The sequence below is a fragment of the Hypanus sabinus genome, chromosome 8, assembly GCF_030144855.1.
Source record: "Hypanus sabinus isolate sHypSab1 chromosome 8, sHypSab1.hap1, whole genome shotgun sequence".
NCBI classification, from domain to species: Eukaryota; Metazoa; Chordata; class Chondrichthyes; order Myliobatiformes; family Dasyatidae; genus Hypanus; species Hypanus sabinus.
The window spans coordinates 129,689,387-129,712,677 of record NC_082713.1 but is presented as its reverse complement, the minus strand read 5'-3'; the positions used below and the strand labels follow the sequence as shown (position 1 = coordinate 129,712,677).

The window sequence follows — 23,291 nt, the reverse complement described above, 5'->3', positions numbered from 1 at the left end:
GCCTTGATGTCGAAGGTTGAGTTTCGTTGTCTGCTGTGGCTGATGTGGAAAGCTTGAAAAATAACAGTATGCTCGACTGCTTAGCCTTGCGCATTTTTCTATCATACAGTTCTTTGTAAGCACTCAAACCATCCTGCAAATATGCCCTAAACCTACGAATCCTTTCAAAATTAAAGTCATACTTTTCTGCAATCATTGCAGCATTCTCAATCGCAGCAAAAATCTCACACAATTGACTCATGTTCAGTTCCTGAACAACTTCACTTTCGGGCCGTTCGCTACTGCGTTCGGCTTCAATTGTTATCCTTTCCTCTTCATCAGCTCTTCTTCTGTCAGTTTTTGGTCATGGGATGCCAAAACCTCTTCAAAATCATCTTCGTCAACTTCCACAAACCCTTAGGCAAACTCACTAAGTCCTTACTTCGTTCACCACGATCACAACGCTTTATTATGTCTAGTTTTCCGCTAAGTGTAACACCCTTATGCGCTCTTTTAGGCTTTTCTAATACCTTAGAACTTATCTTGCTAACAGGTGCACAAAATAAATCGAAATAAAGCACAGATGCTCAGAGACACGTGTTTAAGCAATGTCAGCTGGAATGCAGTTCCAGGGGAGGAGCTTGGCTGCTTGGCGTGCGCTGCCTTTGTTCGTAACAGTGAAAACATCTTGTGTTAGCGAAAACAGGTAACTAATGTAGGTCTTTCGTAATAGCGAGTGTTCAAAAAACAGGACACCTGTATATACTACAGTGAGACTCATTTTCCTGCAGGCATTTACAGGAAAATAAAGAAATACAATAGTATTTATGAAGAACTACACATAAACAAAGACAAATAAGCAAAGGGCAGAAGACAAATTCTGCAAATGGACCAGACAAGAAGATTGTGATGCTCTTTCTGAATGAATAGCTGCAGATTGAATAATGTAAATTTAGGGTAGGAGGTTGAAGGTACACAGCAATGGTAAAATATCAATGACTCCAGAAGGGAGGGGGAGAAAAACACTGAAGTCCAAACACCAACTAAGAACACACATAAACATCACATGCACATTTTGAACTAGAAATTTTATTGATATGCACAAGGAAATTGATTTTTTACAGTATATTACAATAGTGTCGGTAAACAGGGTAACTGAATTATTTGTTAAACAACAAACTGTGCTCAAGTGCCTATACTAATATGGTTTTCAAACTCTTCTCCGCAGAAATATTGTGAAGTGCTAGGGGCTGAAAATTATGTGGTACAATTTTTCAGAGTAAATTAACAAAATACACTTTCACCAGCATGATCATATTACTGTTTAAACTATGTCTATCTCATCTATAAATATATTTATGGCACAAAATGAAAAATTAATGCAAACCAAAGCAGAATAGACTCACTACAGCCACAAAATAGACTGAGCATCACATGAACATCAATTGATGACAAAGAAATCAGTATTTTACAAGCATGATGAGAATGAATGATGTTTAATCAGAACAAACAGCATTAGTTGTTATAAAAGCAGAGCTAATTCAAGTATTAACACAAATTATTTACTGCTACTAAGGTTTTAAGCATGGATTGAATTTCAGTATGATGGAATACACTGATGTTATCACTAACTGGAATCCAGAAATGAGAATTTTAATTTACAACTTGGAAGTCAGAGGAAGGCCATCATACATATCTGATTTTAATTTGAACCAATCAGTTACTTTTTGAAGCACGTCCTTCTCCTGACCAAGAATTTTGGCAGCCTTCTTGAGCTTGAGTTCATTCCGTTCAAGGTACCGTGTCCCATCCATTTGCAGCTGATTTAGCTTCTCCTTACGGTTTTCATCCAACACTATATCCTCGCTCATGAAAGGATTGAAACGGAAATAGGTATCAGGAGGAAGAAGAGCATCGAGCATGGTATGCACTTCTGAAATAAACATTTAGATCTTAGAAAAAGTAGTTGCACAGAAATGAAGAACGGCAAAAATATTGATTCATGTGGCATATGGAAAAGTAAAGTTAGGTATATGCAATGTATTACTGTCTACACTTTTCAGTGTTAGTACCATGGTTTCAAAGCCCGACACTAGATTTGGCTTCAATGAGCCACATGATCTTTTATTTCCTCAGATTCCAGAATATTTTACATGCATGTTACTTTGTCACAATGGATGTTCTTGACTCCAACCTAGGGCAGATGATAACCATATTTTGTTGTATTTCAGCATCAAATTACAGCATAATGTGTCAGTGTAACATCCTGCGCAATCGCCCTCATCACATTTGAAGAAGACTTCTGTATTGTGTTGCACAGCATTTTAATTAATGGATTCATGATTCTACATCCAGATGATGAGTAATTTTGAGATCTTAAGTGATGATCTTTTGACCACAACTTATCCTCTCTACCATCAAGGCCCTAAAACATTGCCCACTGCCCCATCCCAACTCCTCTATTTGAAACTCTTAGAGGTATCTTGTTTTTGATTTTTACCTCCAACCAGGAACAACGTTAAAACTGCCAGGGATACTAACACTACCCTTCCCGTTGTTAAAACCTTTCACTCTATCTGTCTTATTGAATTCAAATAATTTTGCAGATATAAATGACAAAAGGAATCCATTTGCCACTAGTTCAGGAGCCTACTGTGCTACCAACATCTCTGCTACAGGCAGCAATATGTTTCAATATGCTCGCCTTTCATTTTTGATCCAGTTCCTTCTCATTTTTCTTAATCCCAATGAATAGATGCCTAGCATGCTCAGCCTTGCTATATACATGCCTTAATTCTGAGAATCAACCTGGTGAACTGCCTCCAATATTCAACATCAACTTGCAGAGCCAATGGTAGAAAATAATTCCTCAGACATTTATTATGAGAAATGAGAAGCTCCACCATATCATACAAAAGTTTAATATTGCTTCAACATAGAAACACAAACAAAAGAGCCTCTCTGGGTCTATAAGTAGTAACAGCTGCACTAATGAGTAATCTCAGCATCACCACCAGCTACAATTATCAAAATGTGCCCCTTCATAGCTTAAGAGGAATAGGGCAAGTTGTAAGTAAAATTTAAATGGAGCCAGCCATTGGTATCCAACCTGTATGCTCCAGGCATCTAACTATCCATGGACAAAAATATGAACTAGTAGTGATAGGTAAAGCATCACAGCAGATATTAAATGCATTATTACAGGTATACTCTGGTTTGACTTGTAACAAAGGTCAGTGTGCAATTCTGAATATGCACTGCACGATGAGATAAATGCAGCACTCATTCAACGGGCAGGACACGTTAATGGATTAGTCTTGCTGCAAGCTGAATAATCAGATCTTGAATCCGATATTCATTAATTCAAAGTGAACTGCAAATTAAATTATAAATTATTTTCCTCATTACTGTATTATTGTGGAAACACTTACTTGTCAATAAAACTATTCACATGGAAAAAATATTCTTATCTGTAGTGCACACATATTAAATTCATTTTGGATAGATCACTGAGACTTTGATGAAGTATAACAAGGTATGGTTTTAACTGAATTGAACAGGAAGATTGTGGTTGCTAAATGATGGCATTATTTAAAAAAAAGACCAGAGAAAGAAAACCATTGGAAAATTAAATCTTTTGTGATCATGAAAATCAAAGCAGCAGTGAACACCAATTTGTAGTACTGTTCTCAATCTTGTTAATGTCTGCAAGCATTTGACATTTCTCCCACTTTAGCAGTCAGTTATCAATACTGTGTCAAATCCATTATTTTGTCATTATTTATTCAGTTTCTGGTGCACTTAAGATTCTATTATATTTAACCCAAGGAAAGTTTCAAGAAAAAAATGGAAAGTGTCTGATGTTTTTTATACATCCAGTGAGACCCATTCACAATGAAATTCCAGAGATTAAAATAACTTGCCAGCCAGTTAATTACTACAAGAGTAATCTTTAAAAAAATTAGTTAACATTTAATAATTCTGGATATTTTGAAAGAATGCTACCATTTTTGGCAACCTATTAGATAACAGTGGCCTTGGAAAAAGATAAGGTAGTTTCCAGATACAATGTAAAAGAAAAAAAATGAAGGTAGGCGTTGCCTTAAGGTAATGGACTTTGAAGGTTATTTATCCTATGCCTGTCTGAGATGTTATTTCCAAATGACCTGCATTTTTTGAGATTTTGTTTTTGAACTGAAGATTCAGAAATTACTATTTGTTTAGCAGTGATACCTTGCTAATTGGATGACAAGGTAAAAGGAGGGGTAAGGTGCTCCTTCCCTCTGCTAGCCTGTAAGTGTAGTTCCTGCTTAGTCCTCCGCTCATGGTCACATGAAGCCATGGGAGAAGGTGACGGATGACTGTATGAGCAGCTGATGCATATCATAAGTCCTGGTTATGCAACCACAGCTCCAGGCAGACAATCTTTGAAGAGTGTTGATAATGGCAGGGGTCACTCATCTTGTAAAGACACTGCCCAGAAGGCAGTGATGGCAAACCAGTTCTGTAGAAAAATTCTGTCAAGAATAGTCATAGTCATGGAGACCGAGATCACCCATGACATACGACACAGCACAAAAAGATGATGATGACCTTGCTAATGGACAATCTTAGAGAATAGCAATAGCTTAATGAATGGAACCTCTGAGATAATTCAAGGGCATTGACTTTAAACTTCCTGTGTGGCACGGTGGCTTGTGAGATTCACGGGACCGTGTTTAAAGAAAAATACATGTAAAAAAAATGTGAACAATTCTTTAAAAGATTTGGTATACTGTATCATTTTTCGAACTCAAGAATAATTCAACAAAGGCAGGGGTGAATCCTGTAAATAAAAGGATTCAAAATATTGGAATAACTAAAGGTCTTTAAACATATTCTGAATGCAAATTATTGCTTCAAAAGCTTGCCAATATTTAGAATTGACATAATGGTAATGAAATATTTTCATCCAGAAAATACATGCTTATATTTTTTTGTGTTATTTAAATCGCAGCAGGGAAGAATTGGAGAGGGAAGAAGTAAAAGAAGCTTGGAGAGAAGCTGTTTTTTTTTAACTGATCGCGGCAAAGAAGCTAGACTGCGCAGGCACATGAAAGTCGGCCTCTGAGATCAGCTGGGGAATTTAAAAAGCCAGAAGAGGCTGACTACGAGCTTCACTCCAGGTGAGGTAAGGCTGGGTAAGCTCCTTTAATTAATCTAATTAGCTTAGGAGTAGGTAATGGAGGCAGCAGTTAGGGCAGTTGAGTGCTCCATTTGCAGGATGTGGGAAGTCAGGGCGAGCTCCTGACAAACTGAGTTAGGGAACTGGAGCGGGAGCTGGATGAACTTTGGATCATTCGGGAGGCAGAGGCAGAAATAGATAGGAGTTTTAGGGAGATAGTCACCCCTAGAATCAGGAGATAGATAGTTGGGTGACTGTCAGGAGTGGGAAGGGGAATAGACAGGAAGAGCAGAGCACCCCTGTGGCCGTTCCCATCAACAACAAGTATACCGTTTTTGATACTGTTGGTGGAGATGACCTAATAGGGACAGGTTGCAGCGGTTGCATCTCTAGCACCAAGACTGGACCCTCATCTCAGAAGGGAAGGAGGGAATGAGGAGAGCAGTAGTAATAAGGGATTCGATAGTTAGCGGGACAGGTAGGAGGTTCTGTGGAAGAGATCGAGAATCCTGGATGGTCTGTTGCCTCCCTGGTGCCAGGGTCCACGATATCTCGGATCGAGTTCTCAGTATTCTCAAGAGGGAGGGTGAGCAGCCGGAAGTCGTGGTCCATGTAGGGACCTATGACATGGTTAGGAAGAGTGAAGAGGTCCTGAAAGGTAAGTTTAGGGAGCTAGGTGCTAAGTTAAAGGACAGGACCTCAGGATTGCTACCAGTGCCACATGCAGGTGGGTTTAGAAAAAGTAAGATAGTGCAGATCAACACGTGGCTGAAGACATGGTGCAGGAGGGAGGGCTTCAGATTTATAGATAATTGGGCAGTTTCCCAGGGAAGGTGGGACCTGTTCCGGCGGGATGGTTTATATCTGAACTGGAGGGGGACAAATATTCTTGCAGGTAGGTTTGCTGGAGAGGCTCCAGTGGATTTAAACCAGATATGAGGGGGGAGGGGAACCAGAGTGTAGGAACAGATGTATGGGAGAAGGAAGAAAAAGAAGACAGTAAAGTTCTTTGTACTGTTAGAGATAAACAGAGAGGAAGATGTGGAGAATTTCTTAAATGCATTTATTTTAATGCTAGGAGCATTGTAAGAAAGGTGGATGAGCTTAGAGCATGGATTGATACATGGAAATATGATGTTGTAGCTATTAGTGAAACATGGTTGCAGGAGGGGTGTGATTGGCAACTAAATATTCCTGGATTTTGTTGCTTCAGGTGTGATAGAATCCAAGGGACAAGAGAGTGAGGTGTTGCGTTGCTTGTCAGAGAAAATATTACAGCGGTGCTCTGGCAGGATAGATTAGAGGGCTCGTCTAGGGAGGCTATTTGGGTGGAATTGAAGAAAGGGAAAGGTGTAGTAACACTTATAAGGGTGTATTATAGACCACCTAATGGGGAGTGAGAATTGGAGGAGCAAATTTGCAAGGAGATAGCAGATATTTGTAGTAAGCACAGGGTTGTGATTGTGGGAGATTTTAATTTTCCACACATAGACTGGGAAGCCCACACAGTAAAAAGGGATGGATGGTTTGGAGTTTGTAAAATGTGTGCAGGATAGTTTTTTGCAACAATACATAGAGAACCAACTAGAGAAGGGGCAGTGTTGGATCTTCTGTTAGGGAATGAAATAGGTCAGGTGACAGAGGTATGTGTGGGGAGCACTTCGGGTCCAGTGATCACAGTGCCATTAGTTTCAATATAATTATGGAGAAGGATAGGACTGGATGCAGGGTTGAGATTTTTGATTGGAGAAAGGCTAATTTTGAGGAGATGTGAAAGGATTTAGAAGGAGTGGATAGGGACACTTTGTTTTATGGGAAGAGAAATGTAATAGAGAAATGGCGGTCATTAAAGATGAAATTTTGAGGGGACAGAATCTTTATGTTCCTGTTAGGTTGAAGGGAAAGGTTAAAAGTTTGAGAGAGCCATGGTTTTCAAGGGATATTGGAAACTTGGTTCGGAAAAAGAGAGATATCTACAATAAATATAGGCAGCATGGAGTAAATGAGGTGCTTGAGGAATATAAAGAATGTAAGAAGAATCTTAAGAAAGAAATTAGAAAAGCTAAAAGAAGATACGAGGTTGCTTTGGCAAGTAAGGTGAAAATAAATCCAAAGGGTTTCTACAGTTATATTAATAGCAAAAGGATAGTGAGGGATAAAATTGGTCCCTTAGAGAATCAGAGTGGACAGCTATGTGTGGAGCTGAAACAGATGGGGGGAGATTTTGAACAATTTCTTTTCTTCAGTATTCACTAAGGAGAAGGATATTGAATTGTATAAGGTAAGGGAAACAAGTAGGGAAGTTATGGAAACTATGATGATTAAAGAGGAGGAAGTTCTAGCACTTTTAAGGAATATAAAAGTGGATAAATCTCTGGGGCCTGACAGGATATTCTTTAGGACCTTGAGGGAGGTTAGTGTAAAAATAGCAGGGGCTCTGACAGAAATATTTCAAATGTCATTAGAAACAGGGATGGTGCCGGAGGATTGGCACATTGCTCATATGGTTCCATTGTTTAAAAAGGGTTCTAAGAGTAAACATAACAATTATAGGCCTGTCAGTTTGACATCACTGGTGGGTAAATTAATGGAAAGTATCCTTAGAGATGGTATATATAATTATCTGGATAGACAGGGTCTGATTAGGAACAGTCAACATGGATTTGTGCATGGAAGGTCATGTTTGACAAATCTAATTGAATTTTTTGAAGAGGTTATGAGGAAAGTTGACGAGGGTAAAGCTGTGGATGTTGTCTATATGGACTTTAGTAAGGCCTTTGACAAGGTTCCACACGGAAGGTTAGTTAGGAAGGTTCAATCGTTAGGTATTAATATTGAAGTTGTAAAATGGATTCAACAGTGGCTGGATGGGAGATGCCAGAGAGTACTGGTGGATTAACTGTATGTCAGGTTGGAGGTCGGTGACTAGTGGTGTGCCTCAGGGATCTGTACTGGGTCCGATGTTGTTTGTTATATACATTAATGATCTGGATGATGGGGTGGTAGATTAGTAAGTATGCAGATGATACTAAAGTAGGTGGTGTTATGGATAATGAAGTAGGTTTTCAAAGTTTGCAGAGAGATTTAAGCCAGTTAGAAGAGTGGGCTGAATGATGGCAGATGGGGTTTAATGCTGATAAGAGTGAGGTGCTACATTTTGGTAGGACTAATCCAAATTGGACATACATGGTAAATGGTAGGGCATTGAAGAATGCAGTAGAACAGAGTGATCTAGGAATAATGGTGCATAATTCCCTGGAGGTGGAATCTCATGTGGATAGGGTGGTGAAGAAAGTTTTTGGTATGTTGGCCTTTATAAATCAGAGCATTGAGTATAGGAGTTGGGATGTAATGTTAAAATTGTACAAGGCATTGGTAAGGCCGAATTTGGAGTATTGTGTATAGTTCTGGTCACTGAATTATAGGAAAGATGTCAACAAAATAGAGAGAGTACAGAGAAGATTTACTAGAATGTTACCTGGGTTTCAGCACCTAAGTTACAGGGAAAGATTGAACAAGTTAGGTCTTTATTCTTTGGAGCGTAGAAGGTTGGGGGGGACTTGATAGAGTTATTTAAAATTATGAGGGGGATAGATAGAGTTGATGTGGATAGGCTTTTTCCATTGAGAGTATGGGAGATTCAAACAAGAGGACATGAGTTGAGAGTTAGGGGGCAAAAGTTTAAGGGTAACATGAGGGGGAATTTCTTTACTGAGAGAGTGGTAGCTGTGTGCAACAAGCTTCCAGTAGAAGTGGTAGAGGCAGGTTCGGTATTGTCATTTAAAGTAAAATTGGATAGGTATATGGACTGGAAAGGAACGGAGGGTTAAGGGCTGAGTGCAGGTCAGTGGGACTAGGTGAGAGTAAGTGTTCGGCACGGACTAGAAGGACTGAGATGGCCTGTTTCCATGCTGTAATTGTTATATGGTTATCTGTTGAAATAATTACATTTTTAAATTACATTTTAAATCGTTTTAAAATGCATTCATTTATACATCATGATTGCACAAGTTCAGAGTTTCAGAACTCACTGTTAGCCAAGTTAATTCACTAGTGAAATTATTTGAAATTATCTTTTATATCAGTCTTACTTATCGTCACTCACCTTCTGTGTCTGTGGCACTGCTTATTACATTAGTCAGTTTTGTTTTGAGACTGGTATAAGTCACACTGCTTTTCCCCAGTGTTTCAAAACGACCAGTTCCAAGAGAGATCACACACTGAATGGGTGTGTTTGGCCAAAGGCATTTACACTCATGTATGGCCAGTGCACAAGGATTGTTAACGAGCAAACCGCCATCCTAATGGAGGGAAAACGTGAAAATTATTTATAATGACACACAAATAACTACACATAACACTGAATATTTATTAGTTTCTTTTTCCTGATATTACAAATTCAAAGGGAACACTTCCCTTTCAAAAGTGTCTTGCCTTCCTTTCTTTTTTTCCAATTATCTGAATTGAATGTTTTAAAATACTTTTCCAACAACTGAAAATTTTAAGACCAGAATTTAAACTACATCTGATCTTATTTATTGAATTGATACCAAAAAGACGCCACAAAGATGTCCATGGTACATTAGGACTGAAGCAGCAAAACAGAAACTCCAATAAATGCGATAATACAGAATGTAAATGCCAATCTCAGATTGTAAATACCATTTGGAATGTTAATAGATGGAATAGATAATGATCTGTTTTGAAACACTCTAAGGGCACTGCATCATGAACAAAAGTTTCTGCAGATGCTGGAGATCCAAAGTAACATACAAAATGCTGGAGGATCTCAGCAGGTTAGGAGAGGAATGGAGAGGAATAAACAGCCAATATTTCTGGCTGAGATCCTTCATCAGGACACTGCATCAAAACTTTTTCAGAATGATTTTGTATTGCAATTGTATTTGATTAAGGTGCATAGATAATACAATGACTTGATTTACGTAGCTCTTGTAATCTTGTAAATAAATCCTATAGACGAGAATTATTGCAACTCAGAGATCTCATAATATCACAATATCTGAAGAGGTGACAGACATAGTGAAGCAGAGATGACAGAAGAATTTGAAAACAACAACTAGAATTTTAAAACTGAAGCATTGGTGGACCAGAATCTAATGTAGCTAAGAAATCTTCAAAGGTGATGGGTAACTAGGATTTGTCATGTGTCAGAATATGTGCAATCAAATCACAAAAGTTCTTGAGATATAGAAGACAGCTATTTGACCCACTGATTTGAAGTTCATTACTTGTAAAGGGATCCCATCTGTCCAATTATCTCACACTTTCCCCATAGCTTTGCACATTCTGAAAGTGCTGATTCATTTCATACGCACCAGCCCTTCAGCAATTGAGTTATTATCCTAACCACTTACGGTGTAAAGAAATTTTTATGATGTCTCCATAAGATCATAATACATAGGAGCAGAATTATGCCCTTTTGCTCATCAGGTCAGCTTTGCCACCCCATCATGGCTGATATATTCTCCCTCTCAAAACTACTCTCCTGCCTTCTTCCTGAGACCTTTTACCCTTTATTAATTAAGAACCTACCAATCTCCACTTTAAATATATCTAATGACCTGGCCTCCATAGTCATCTATGGAAAAAAGTTCCACAGATTCACCACCTAAAGAAAGAAGAAGCCAAAGAAATTCCTCCTTATCTCTGCTCTAAATAGACATCCCTCTATTGCAAGGCTGTGCCTTCTTGTCCTGGACTTCACCCGCTCAAGGAAATATCCTCTCTACATCCACTCCATCTAGGTCTTTGAATATTTGATACTTTTCAATGTGATTCCCCCTCATTCTTCTAAACACCAGTGAGTACAGGCTCAGAGCTATCAAATGCTCCTCATACATTACCCCTTTCATTCCTTCAATCATTCACATTAACCTGCTCTAGATCCTCTCCAATGTCAGCACATCTTTTCTTAAATAAGGGGCCCAAAACTGGTCACAATACTCTGTGCAGTCTGACCAATGCCTCATAAAGCATCAGTATTATAATCTTGAAATGAATGCATTTCATTGGATTGCCTTCCCTTGGACTGCTTGCCAAAGATTCTAAATCTGTGTTCCTCAGACATGGGAACAGCTTCTTTTATCAACCTATTTAATTCCATAGTTAATTCCTGAAAACCAAGTTTCAAATGAACTCCATTAACAAAAGGTAGAAAAGACAAAGCTAGCAGAAGAGAAATTGGACTGTTGTACCTAAATGGGAAAAAAATGAAATGCTTTCAGTGGAAGTGAGGGGAAAGATGGGGCAGAGGTGGTGGCAGGGGAAAGGCCTATATTATAGATCTAAGTGAAGGAGTGGATGAACTGTTGCCAGGAAATCAAAACTACAACTGGTCTGATTTAGCCTCAGGAACCAATACAATAATGGATGGATACAGTACCTGGGAAATTGATTTTGTGGTGAGGAATCAAAGACTATTCAACAGCAACAAACAATCTGCTGGGGGAACCTAGTGGGTCAAGCAATACCTGTGGGAGGAAAGGGAATTATTGACAGTTTGGGTCACAACTCTGCATCACGCCTGTTGATTTCACTGAGTTCCTCCAGCAGAATGTTTATTGCACGATTCCAGCATCTGCAGACCCTTGTCTCTGGCACTAGTGAAATGTCGCTCAATGTCCACTAAATGATGCAAACCTCTGTAAACATGAAATATCAGATTTTATCTTTCCTCATCAAATATGAAGTACAGATATCCGAAACCTAATATTCTTCTACTTGCCTAGATTGAAACAAAATTAAAATATCAGCTACACAATATCTGTGATCAAGTTCCCTTGCTTCCTTTTTAAAATGACCCCCACAAAACATAATGATCATGAATCTCAAACTCCATATTTCACAAAAGGCTTTAGCAATCACTAGAGCAAACAGCTGGTTGCTGATATATTTAATCTCTTTATACTACTTTTTATTCAGTTGCTATATTTTACTTTAAAAAAAATCAAATGTAAAACAAGGTAAGTTCCATGTTAGGCTTAATCATTTAAAAGAAACCAAATTGCTTTCATTTTCATAATTTTCCTAACCAATATACCCAATACCTTGGGAAAGAAAAGATCTTGAACAGATCCTCATCAACGATTTCTCTAACTGAGGAAAAACTCATGAATTTTCTGGTCTTTTAAAAGTGTTATTAAACATGAATGTAACAAAAAGTTCCTGCTAAATCTTTTAAATATTTTCCATTTCGTTGTATTTCTTCATACATTGATGAAGGCATAAGCTCATCCTTGGACCTGCTATGCCTACAGCCTTGCATACACAGACTGCATGACCAGAATATTTCCAGACAAAATAACCTTACGACCCAGTATAGCAGAACAGTAAGCAAGCAGGTGGCACAACAGTTAAACTGGCAAAGTTAGCAATAGGAACATACCCAATAAGAAATGTGTTTAGCTTCACCCCTCTGCCTGTACATAATGCACTATCAGAATGGGGAGTCAACCATAGAGACCTGTTTGATAGACTGTTTACATGATGTTCTGATTATCGAACACTGAATCATATTATGGTTTATAATTCACAAGAGCCAAATTTACTTTGTATCTATTTTTATACAACTTCTTTTGGGCTGTAAATGATCATTTATTGGAGTAGTTAGTCTGCATTGGTTTCATTCTAACATACAGGGTGTTTGCGTGTACCTATGCACATGAAAACTTAATAACTGAATCCAAAATACTACTACTTTGAAATTCACAGCCAAAGGGCTCCGACATTTGAAAATTTGTTGCAATGCCAAATGATTAATAGGATTGTACTTCAAATAAAGTTCTAATGCAACAGAAAATAACAATATTTCTTTAACCATAACAAGGGCCATTTATAATGCACTGATGCAGCTGCACAAATAAATAACAAAAAGGATAAATTAATAATCAATATGGGGTTTTATTACAGCTCTGGGGTACATGCAGAAGTAGACTCGGCAGATCATTGTGTATATGGTTTACAAGCCAATTAACTAGCATTCAGATAAAAAGTACGATTCAAGGTAAAGAGAGAGTACAAAGCACCCTGTAAATTGTCTGCAAGACTTCATTCAAATGTTACCTGGATTACAAAGTACCCATTGATCTAGCAAATGAACTGTAACATGGAATGATTAATGGCTCCAAAAAAAAAATAACTTCAAGGTTCTAACATTATGCATTCACTCCATGGAAGCTGAGAATGGATGATCTGACATACTTCAAAGTACAAAATGCTTGACAGATTATCCCCAAAATAATGTTGTTTGCAATACATACAGCATGGGAACTATTGTTTACATTTGTATGATAAATTCAATTTGAAACATATGGGAACTAATATTGTAAAAAAAAAGAACAGAATTATCCCAACAAATTTATTTTTTCATTATACTTCCTTTTTCCAAGTACAGAAATTGAAATCTCTACTGACCAAGCTACCAATAACTAATTTACAGTGTGTAAAAGAAGATGATGAATTTGCAAGATCACTGCATAAACAGCATCTTTGATCTGTCTGTCATGCATTCCCAATTGCTATACCTCTTTACACTATGCTATTAACCTGATTTTGTATTAAAAGGTGTTCTAAACTACAATAACAAGAATAACAAAATAATCCAGGAAACCACACTTAAAAGTAGTAGAGGCCCGTAGATGTCTGTAAAAGGAAAGGATCTACTTTCATCAGTAAATTAAAAACATTCCTTCCTTTTCAGATGTCACTGAATGAAGCAAAATTACTGCACATTTTGCTTTTAATCCAGGTGGATTAGCTAACTGAAAAGGAGACTGCAGTTATTTTGCAGGGAGTTTATATTCAACAACTAAGAATGAAAATCGATCCAGATAGGCTTTCAATTGTGTATTAAAACATCTACATTCTCTTTATGCTTCCCTTTATTCTGTACCAATTTAGAAGCATGGGTAAAGTCATCAATATACCACAGCAGGAATGGAAACATCTGCCTGAAGTTATGGCTGATATTACAAACATGGTTGGCATTCCTGTTCTTGTTGACAGTTTCTACAAATGAATGTACTCGTTTAACTACAGATTAATTTTGTCTGCTATTTTATGTGGCATACATGTATAACAACCGAAAGACAGATGAGATATTGGATTTTATTGTATTACAAAAATAGCAAGTTTTACATTCTGTGGTTGAGACCACAATTGGCATTATTGCACATTTCTTTAAACTTAAATTCTTTAAATGTATAGTTGTGTGTGTGTGTGTGTGTGTGTGTGTGTGTGTGTGTGTGTGTGTGTGTGTGTATCCCTCTTTATCCGCGAGTTCTGCATGCGTGAATTCAACCAACCATGAATTGCAAAAACCTGGAAGTGCTCTTCCAACACTTGTTGTTCGACCATGTACAGACTTTTTTTCTTGTCATTATTCCCTAAACAATGCAGTATAACAACTATTTTACATAGCATTTACATTGTATTAGGTATTATAAGTAATCTAGAGATGATTTAAAGTATACGGCAAGATATGCGTGGGTTATCGTGGATCAGGATCAGAAAAAAAACAGAAGTACTCTTACAAAGTAAATTGGAACAGGTACACCCGATATTATTTAGCGTCAGTTAGTCAAACGTTTGTCTTAGTATATAATTTACCTTTCTATGCATATAAAACACTTAAGAACGTATGGTTCAGCGACAGGCTCCAATTCGATCCATTGACAGATCACTCCCGAGTGCGCTCTCCACCATTCCGGGTTGATGCGGAGGATCAAAAACCCAAAACTCCAAGACCCAATAATTAAACCACTGCATTACTTAGAAATAATTGTAGCTTTCATCGGGGCAGAGCCTTTCTCAATTTATCCTTTAAAATTGTTCTGATCGTTGACCAACGTAACATAACTTTTTTCCAATGATCGATGGCGTTTCACCTATTTCCGATCACTTTATTATTTCCACTCTATTTTCAATCGCGATTGTGATTATTTTCATGAACAGAAACACTGTGGATTCAGAGCTCTGACACCGGGTCCTAATGTCTAGTGCACTGAGACAGGTTAAATAAGGTCTGGGGTTCCGCTGGGTCCTAAGATTCACCGCATTGAGACAGGTTGAATAAGAGACTTGAGCACTCCTGAATTTTGGTATCCGTGAGGGGTCCCAGAATCAATCTCTCACCGATAAGGAGGGCTGACTGTATTCACTAATTTTATGTATTGAACTGTACTGCTGCTGACAAAAAAAAATTGACATATGTGAGTGACAATAAACCTAATTCTGATATGGGTCTCTATAGGAAAAGGGGAAGGAAGAGGGGAGGGAGTGTGAAGAACCACAGAGACATTCTGTAATAACTAATTGTTTGGAATCAAATGACTGTGCCTGTTTCAGGGCTGGGTCTGTCTGCACTCACGTCATTATTCCCCCCCTCCCCCCCAATGCCCCTGGCATTCCTCTGCCACCTGTTCCAATACTCCTCTGTGGTACTCCATCCTCACCATTCCCAACATCCTTTGCTCCCACCAGATTTACAAACTCAGTCTCCACTCCATGTTGACAAATATGGTACTGTGCAAAAGTCTTAGGCACCCTAGCAATATATATGTGCCAAAGACTTTTACACAATAATGTAATTGCAAAAAATATTTCTCAAAGGTTAGTTTTGCCTTAGTGAAATTCGACCTGGAACTGAAATTTCCAAGGTCATCTTGCTTCAGTGTGGACTTTGACAACTGAACAGGTTTCCCACTGATGCATTTGTAGGTCAATTTTTAATGAACTTTCTAAGACCTTTAAACTAATAAAGGGAAATCTGCTAATTAAAAAGTAACACCCATGGAATAAAGAGGAATACTTCTGCAATTGTGGGAAAAATTGAAATGTTGTTGATGCAATTGCCCAGAGTAAATCAAACCATTTAAAGAATTATATTGCAGAATCAACAAATAAAATATATTTGTTTAAAAAAGATAGTTAAATATTTAAACCTGCTTGGATCAGCCAATTGATCTTTGTAAAACATTTTTTTGTTATCCAATATTTCTGACCATTAGGAAAATAAGCAATGATCAAATGGCAGAGCAGACTCAACGGGCTGAATAGCCTAATTCTGCTCCCATGTCTTATAGTCTTGTTTAAGGAAGGGTGGGTTTGCTTCGGAAGCAGCAATTGGAAAGCTCACTGGATTGATTACTGGGATGTTGGGGCTGTTTTAGTAAGAAAGATTGAATGATTTGGCCTTAAATCTCCAGTGTTTAGAAGAGTGACAAATAAAATTGTTTAAAAACAAGATTCTTAGGGAGTTTGACAAGGGGAATGCTGCAAGGATGTGTTTTCTATTGGAGGAATATTTCTTTGTGAAACTTCAGTCATTCTACCTTTTCCTTTTAAACTTACCTGTTTGCAGTACTACCGCCTTTCAATTATAATGATTAGTAGATGCAGTGACCACAAATAAACCTGGTCATTTTGTCTGTATGTCCAAAGTTTAAGGCAGCAGAACGTCAGTAAAATGATTACAGGGACAGATGTATTGCTTTATTTTATTAACTGAGGCACAGAATGAAGGAGCAGAATGATTAGTGTATGACTGCATTCAATACTGGTTAGGCCACAGCATACAGCTTGATCACAATACAGAGAGATGAAATTATACTAGATTGTGTACAGAGGAGATTGAAATGATGTTGCCAGTAGAGGAATACTACAATTGTGAGAAATGATTTTATCAGCAGGCTTGTTTTCCTTGGAATAAAGATCGAAGGAAGACTCAATTTAAGTGTATAAAATTATGAGATGCCTCCACAAACCAAATAGCAAAGAACAATTTCCCTTAGAAAAGAGGCCAAAACTTGATTTAAAGCAGTTGGTAGATGGATTAGAGATTAGGAGAACATGTTCTCCCTAAACACGATAAAGACTTCGAGCTCAGTTTTCAAAAGGGTGGCAGAGGCAGGAACCCTCATCCATTTTAAAACACAATTGATATGCACTTGAACTATAAAGTGCAGGTGCACAGTGTGGGATTTATTTGGTATTGGCACAAAGAGCTGTGTTATAAACCTCCAATGATTCTACGAATTCCAAATGAGAATCAGGCTAAACACAGCAACTCAATGGAAGGGAGGGAGGGAGGCAACAGAGGAATAACCTTGAAATGTGACTGCCAAGAACAAGGGATGGTTGGGATTTACAACTCTATCAAATTAACCAATCATTGGTAAAAACGTACCAAGTAAAAATAAAGTAAAAATAGAGTAAAAATAAAGCACAGCCTTTGGATTCTGTGCATCTGAGCTAAGCAGCACATTTACATGCAAACGTATAGTTAGTTTTTGGCACAGCAACTCTGCATGTTTGATTAATGACTCAATTTGATATTTATTCAATCAATAATAATTCTGCTAATCAATTTGTAGTTTAGTAAAGAATGAAGTCACTGAAATGATGACAGCAATTTCAGAAAGAAACTCCTGCAATGATTCGCTTTTAAGAAAATATAATTATGTTTATTTTATTTTTTGTGGTTTAGGAGCCACCATTTTTCACGAATGAAGACCATGAATAGTATGACAAGATTAAATTATAGTGGAACTGCCTGAAATACTAAGAAAATTAGTTAGCTGTATCCATGGTAACCATTTTGCAACAACAATTGTAAAAATCCACAAAGTGTCCATCAACGACCTGGAACAGTACAAGAGAGCTGGAATTCTAAGCAGTTCTAATCTACTTTTGTTTTGTCCTTGATGCTGAATTCAAAAGTTTAAAATAGGATATGGTTTAATGAAAGTATTTGTAATTACTCTTACAATATCATTTGTACATATTTAACAAATGAAACAAAAAGTTCATAATATTTAACATCACAAATTTTCCACTCATTTTTAAGAAGTTTACAACTACAATCAAACTGAAAGGAGAAGCATATTGGCTAAGCTTAATTCATCATAGCCAGTTTGCAATTAACCACCTATAAGAAATGATAATAACTTAAACAGCCATTAACTACCACTGTATACTTATCCAATTGAATATGAAGTCTCAAGTAATGCTAAGCAAAACAACAGAGCTAGTCATTAATTTCAGAAAGAATGGCAATGCACATGATCCAGTCTAATTCAACAGTGCTGGGTCGAGAGAGTTGAGAGCTTCAAGTTTCTTCAAGGAGTGAACGACATCGGTAGCCCGTCTTCTTACAATCAAGAAAGCTCGCCAGCTCCTCTACTTCCTCAGGAGGCTAAAGAAAATTTGCATGTCCCCTCTGACCCTGGCCAATTTTCATCAATACACCACAGAAAGCATCCTATCTGGATGTATAATGACTTAGTGTGGCAACTATTTAGCTCATGACTACAAGAAATTGTACAGTTGTGGACATGGCTCAGCACACCAAGAAACCAGCCTCCCCTCCATGGACTCTGTCTACACTTTTCGCTGCCTCAGTAAAGTTGTCACATAATCAAAACCCCACTCTCAGCAGATATTCTTCGAGCAGAAGATACAAAAGCTTGGAATCAGATACTACCAGTAGGGCCATTTTAAGTGGACTGAACAGTTCCTTGATACAATAAGAATTGACTCTTGACCTCAGAATCTACCATTTTATTACTTAATGTCTATCTGCAGAGCACTTGCAACTGTGACACTTTATCTTGCATTGTTATGGTTTTCCTTTGGACTACCTCAATACACCATTATAATGAATTGATGTGCATAAACGATATACAAGACAAGCTTTCCAATGTACACGTGACAATACTAAACCAATTTACCAAAGTACCATAACATTCTGCCATTTACTTCTGAGGTTTTGATGAGAAGTTAGTTAATACAACAGTGTAAAAAGGGCCAAGTTAGAAGATTACTTAATGGAAAATTCTGGCCAGTGATATTGTATTTGCTATTTCCTTTCATTCTTTAAGGTACCAACTTATGCCTGTTTAGTATGTTCCTCAAGTTGCTCATGTTCATTCATATGCCTCCACAGTTAGTGTTGGAATGCTAAAAATGAAGTGCACAAAGTTAAATCCAAAGCTGACTGTCTAAGTTGAATTTTCACAAGGAAGAATGACCTGAAATTTGACAAAGATGACCTGACTGAAGTCTAAAATGCTAAAACTTCAAATACTTTGTTAGCAAGATAACAAAATTCCACATGGCAAAATTGCTATAAAGTCAGAAGAGGAGACATCATGGCAAGTTCCATGTAGTCTTCAAGCAATAGAGGCCTAGAAGCTTTGGGGACAAAAATTCCAGGCACAGATACTGGATGAGTTATGGAAATGGTGGAACGGGTGAAGTGGGGAAGTCCGAAATACCAGCAATGGAGAAGGGAAGAGTTCCAATATTATAAAGAGATGACGCCATGGAGCAAATCAACACATCCCCAAGTTGTGATCAGAAAATTCAACTCATTGCAGGAACAGGAATAACAACTTTTTCTACTTTGTGATCATCTTAACCAGTATGGTATTGGTAACTATTCAACTCTAACTAAATCTTTCTGTCAGACATGGCAAAACCAATGATTTGAAAGCTAGGCAAATCTTATTCTAGCAAAAGGTGGCTTAAAGGTTAATATCGACAGGCATTTGACCATGTTCAGAATCAGGATTATTGTCACAGACATAAGTCTTGAAATTTGGTGTTTTGTGGTAGTGTAGGCGTAACAAATTACTATAAGTTGCAATCAAAGTAAATAAAATACAAAATAAGAACAGCAAGGTGATGTTCATGGATCATTCGGAAATCTGATTACTAAACAGCAGAGAGGAATAACCTGTTCCTAAAACATTGAGAGTGGTCTTCAAGTTCCTGTACCTCTTTCCTGATGGTAATAATAAGAAGGCATACCCCTGGTGGCAAGAGTCCTTAATGAGGGATGTCACCTTCTTGAGGCACTGCCTTTAGAAGATATCCTTTATGGTAAAAAGGCCTGTGTCTGTGATGAAGCTGACTAAGTTGAAGACTTTCAGAAGCCTCTTTCAATCCTATGCATTGGCAATTCCATACCAGAAGATGATATATACAATCAGTCACAATGCTCTCCATGGTATCTATGTAGAAATTTGCTAATTTTTGATGACAAACCAAATCTCCTTAAACACTGAATGAAGTATGGCCATTGGTGAACCTTCATTACGTTTGCATCAATGGGGTAGGCCTAGGATAGATTCTCTGAGATGTTGACCCCAGCACTGATGTTTCACACTATTGTGACAGAAATTAGCAAATAGCACAAGGTCAGGAGCCCTGTCCTTTACTTACGTATCCCAGGGTGACCATGGGCCCAATGTGATATACAATATTAGGGAATGCATTTGAAGGCACAGCACCTGTACAGTTTCAAGAAAAAGTTTGTAAATCCTTTGCAATCCCCTGGTTTTCTACATTAATTACTCATAAAATTGGCCTGATCTACATCCACATCACAATAATAAACACAATCTGCCTAGACTAATAACATACAAACAATTCTACTTCTTGTCAATACTGAGTACACAATTTGAACAATCACAGTCTAGATTCAAAAAAGTATGTGAACCCCTGGGATAATGCCTTCTCCAAGGCTACTTGGAGTCAGATATTCCAATCAATGAGTTGAGATTGGAGGTGTGGGTTGTAGAGGTGCCCTGCCCTATAAAAAACACACACAGATTACTGACAGAGCCTGTTCTTCTCAAGAAAGATCTGTTTATGAGCACCATGCCTCGATCAAGACAGCTCTCACAGGACGTTAGAAGAAGAATTGTGGAGATGCATGAAGCTGGAAAAAGCCACAGGAGCATTTCCAAAGACCTGAGTGTTCATCAGTCCACAGTAAGAGAAATTGTCTACAAATGAAGGAAATTTAGTACTGTTGCTACTGTTGTACACATACTTTTTCCAGCCTAGACTGTAAATGATTAAACAAAGTGTTCAATAAAGACATGAAAAGTACAATTGTTTGTGTGTTATTAGTTTAAGCAGATTGTGGTTGTCTATTATTGTGACCTAGATGAAGATCAGAACACATTTTATGAGTAAATACAGAAAACCAGGGAATTGCAAAGGGTTCACGAACTTTTTCTTGCAACTCTAACTTAAATATATAGAATGAAACAGGCCATTTGGCTTTATCCAAACCATTCTTCTACCATATCCTTTTTCATCAAAAGCCTATCTAACTTCTGCTTGAACACATTAATATAGTGGGATTCTGGTTAATTGGGCAACTGGTTTATTGGGGCAGCCGCTTATTTGGGACAACTCTTAAAGGATAATAACTAATTAAGAAAATAGACAGGATTCTCTTTGTTTACTTTGGACACTATGCCACTTAACTGGGACAAGGTGCTTGCTGGCAAACAGTTTCCAACTAGCGTCAGTTGCGTGCCGTGTGGCCCTTAGACACTACACCATACTCAGAGCGAACAGTTTTTTAAAAACCATCAGTCATGTGTGTTTGTGCTAAAAAAGAAGTGATGTTTGTCACTGTTGAGAAATAAGCACTAAGACAATTTTGATCACTGCGGTTTCAAGCATTCAGGCTTCAATATACCAGAAATAACCAGGAATGCAAATGAAACAATTTCTCTATTTCAACAAGTTAGGAACTAGGAAGAGTTAATGTATTAACAATCATCCTGAATATTGCAATGAAAATGAAGTTTTGAAGCATATAATTGTTGAAAGCATTGTATGAAGACAGTCCATTATCTCCACTAGGTGTCTGCAGCTCACATTTATTACTACTTCAGGAAAATCTTAATTTTCTTTCATGTAATCAACAATAATCCTCTCTTTTGCTTCAGTTCCACTTCTAACCTTTCAAATGTGCATTCCACAAATAAATGGCAGAATTGATCAATAAACTATGTGAGCACTTGAAAATCACATGTGTTAATGTCAAGGCAAAACTGCACAACTGACATTTTTTACTGGCACAAAGGTTGATTGGAGGGAAAATAAATGGACTTTACAGCTTGACCTCAGCTTTATTTCTCTCCCATTTAAAAAATAAGAATTGGCTGAAACTGAAAAATCAAGACCTGAGAATTTAGCAAAAAGCCATACCTGATGAAGGTCACTGCCAATAGCATATTCTTGGAAATAGCCGGGTGCAGCTGAAGATGCTCGGATTGCTTGCCAAAGTTTAAACTGACACCCACCCATATAGTGTGATCTTACACCAGGCAGGTGATTATAGTTCCTGAAGACAAATGCTTTCAATGGTATCCCTTTGTTCACTATAGTGCTCACTGCTGCTACCTGCAAAGTAAACACTTACATTATTAAAAAATATAAAGTATTCATCTATTTTTAATAATTCAGTATGCTAATTGCAGCAACTTACCCTGGTAGACAAGGCAGTAATCTGCTGATCAATTTTTTAGTGACTTATTTCATCATACATTTTTAGGAGTAGTTCAACATCAGATTCAGACACAATGCTACTATCAACAAATTTTCAGAAATAAAATTTTGGAAAAACACACAATGACCTCCAACATGAGAAGACTGACAAGTGATCCAGAAATACCAAGACAGGTCTTCCACTATCTGTCAGATGCTTGCAGTCTCCCACTGAGAGGCCATTTCCAGCTCATGGCAGTGCAGCACCTCTCCCTGCAACAGAGACTGGCTGCTCTGACAAGTCAGTGAGATCACATCCCCAGGCTCACCAGCTGCCACTCAAACTGCAAATTGTGAATGTCTTCCAATTTTTAACTATTTAAAAATAATTTCAGAACAGCCAAAATTAGTTTTCATTTAAACTTAAGGGGCTAATCATATAGTCACACATAAAATATGTAATCAAACTTAATTAAATCACTTAACAAGCTTTTCCTGCACCTTAATGAGCTTGTGTGTATTTCCCAGGTCTGATGAAGTGGCGGAACAGGTATCCGCAGTCAGCACTCTACTGGGTGCTTGACTACGCTTCAGCCTCAACAGCAATGGGCAAAGTTGTGTGGATTTCAGAACAAGGTAGATTCATGTGTCACTTAGGTTAAATATTTGGTAATGTATTTTCATATGAGTAAAGCAGCAAACAATAAACTTTTGTCTTATTTTTGGTAATCACTTAGGATCATGGATGACTTGTTATCTCAGTCAGGTTCTAAAATTTCTGAGCAGTTCTTGACAAACTATTCTAGACATAACAGGTTACTGCCTGGTAGATTAGGTG

At 37.7% G+C, this 23,291-nt stretch overlaps 1 protein-coding gene across 2 annotated transcripts in view; it reads right to left on the bottom strand.

Annotated features, from left to right (window-relative positions):
* Positions 1-1,048: 1,048 nt before the first annotated feature.
* pnpla8 (patatin-like phospholipase domain containing 8) overlaps positions 1,049-23,291 on the bottom strand; it is a 110,026-nt gene continuing 87,783 nt past the window's right edge. For both annotated transcript variants that reach the window (XM_059977829.1, XM_059977830.1), the window contains exons 8-10: positions 22,175-22,369; positions 9,249-9,444; positions 1,049-1,912 (exon numbers count right to left, since the gene is read on the bottom strand). In XM_059977829.1, coding sequence (XP_059833812.1) covers positions 1,638-1,912; positions 9,249-9,444; positions 22,175-22,369 — 666 coding nt within the window. In that variant the 3' untranslated portion in view covers positions 1,049-1,637. The remainder of the gene's footprint in view (positions 1,913-9,248; positions 9,445-22,174; positions 22,370-23,291) is intronic.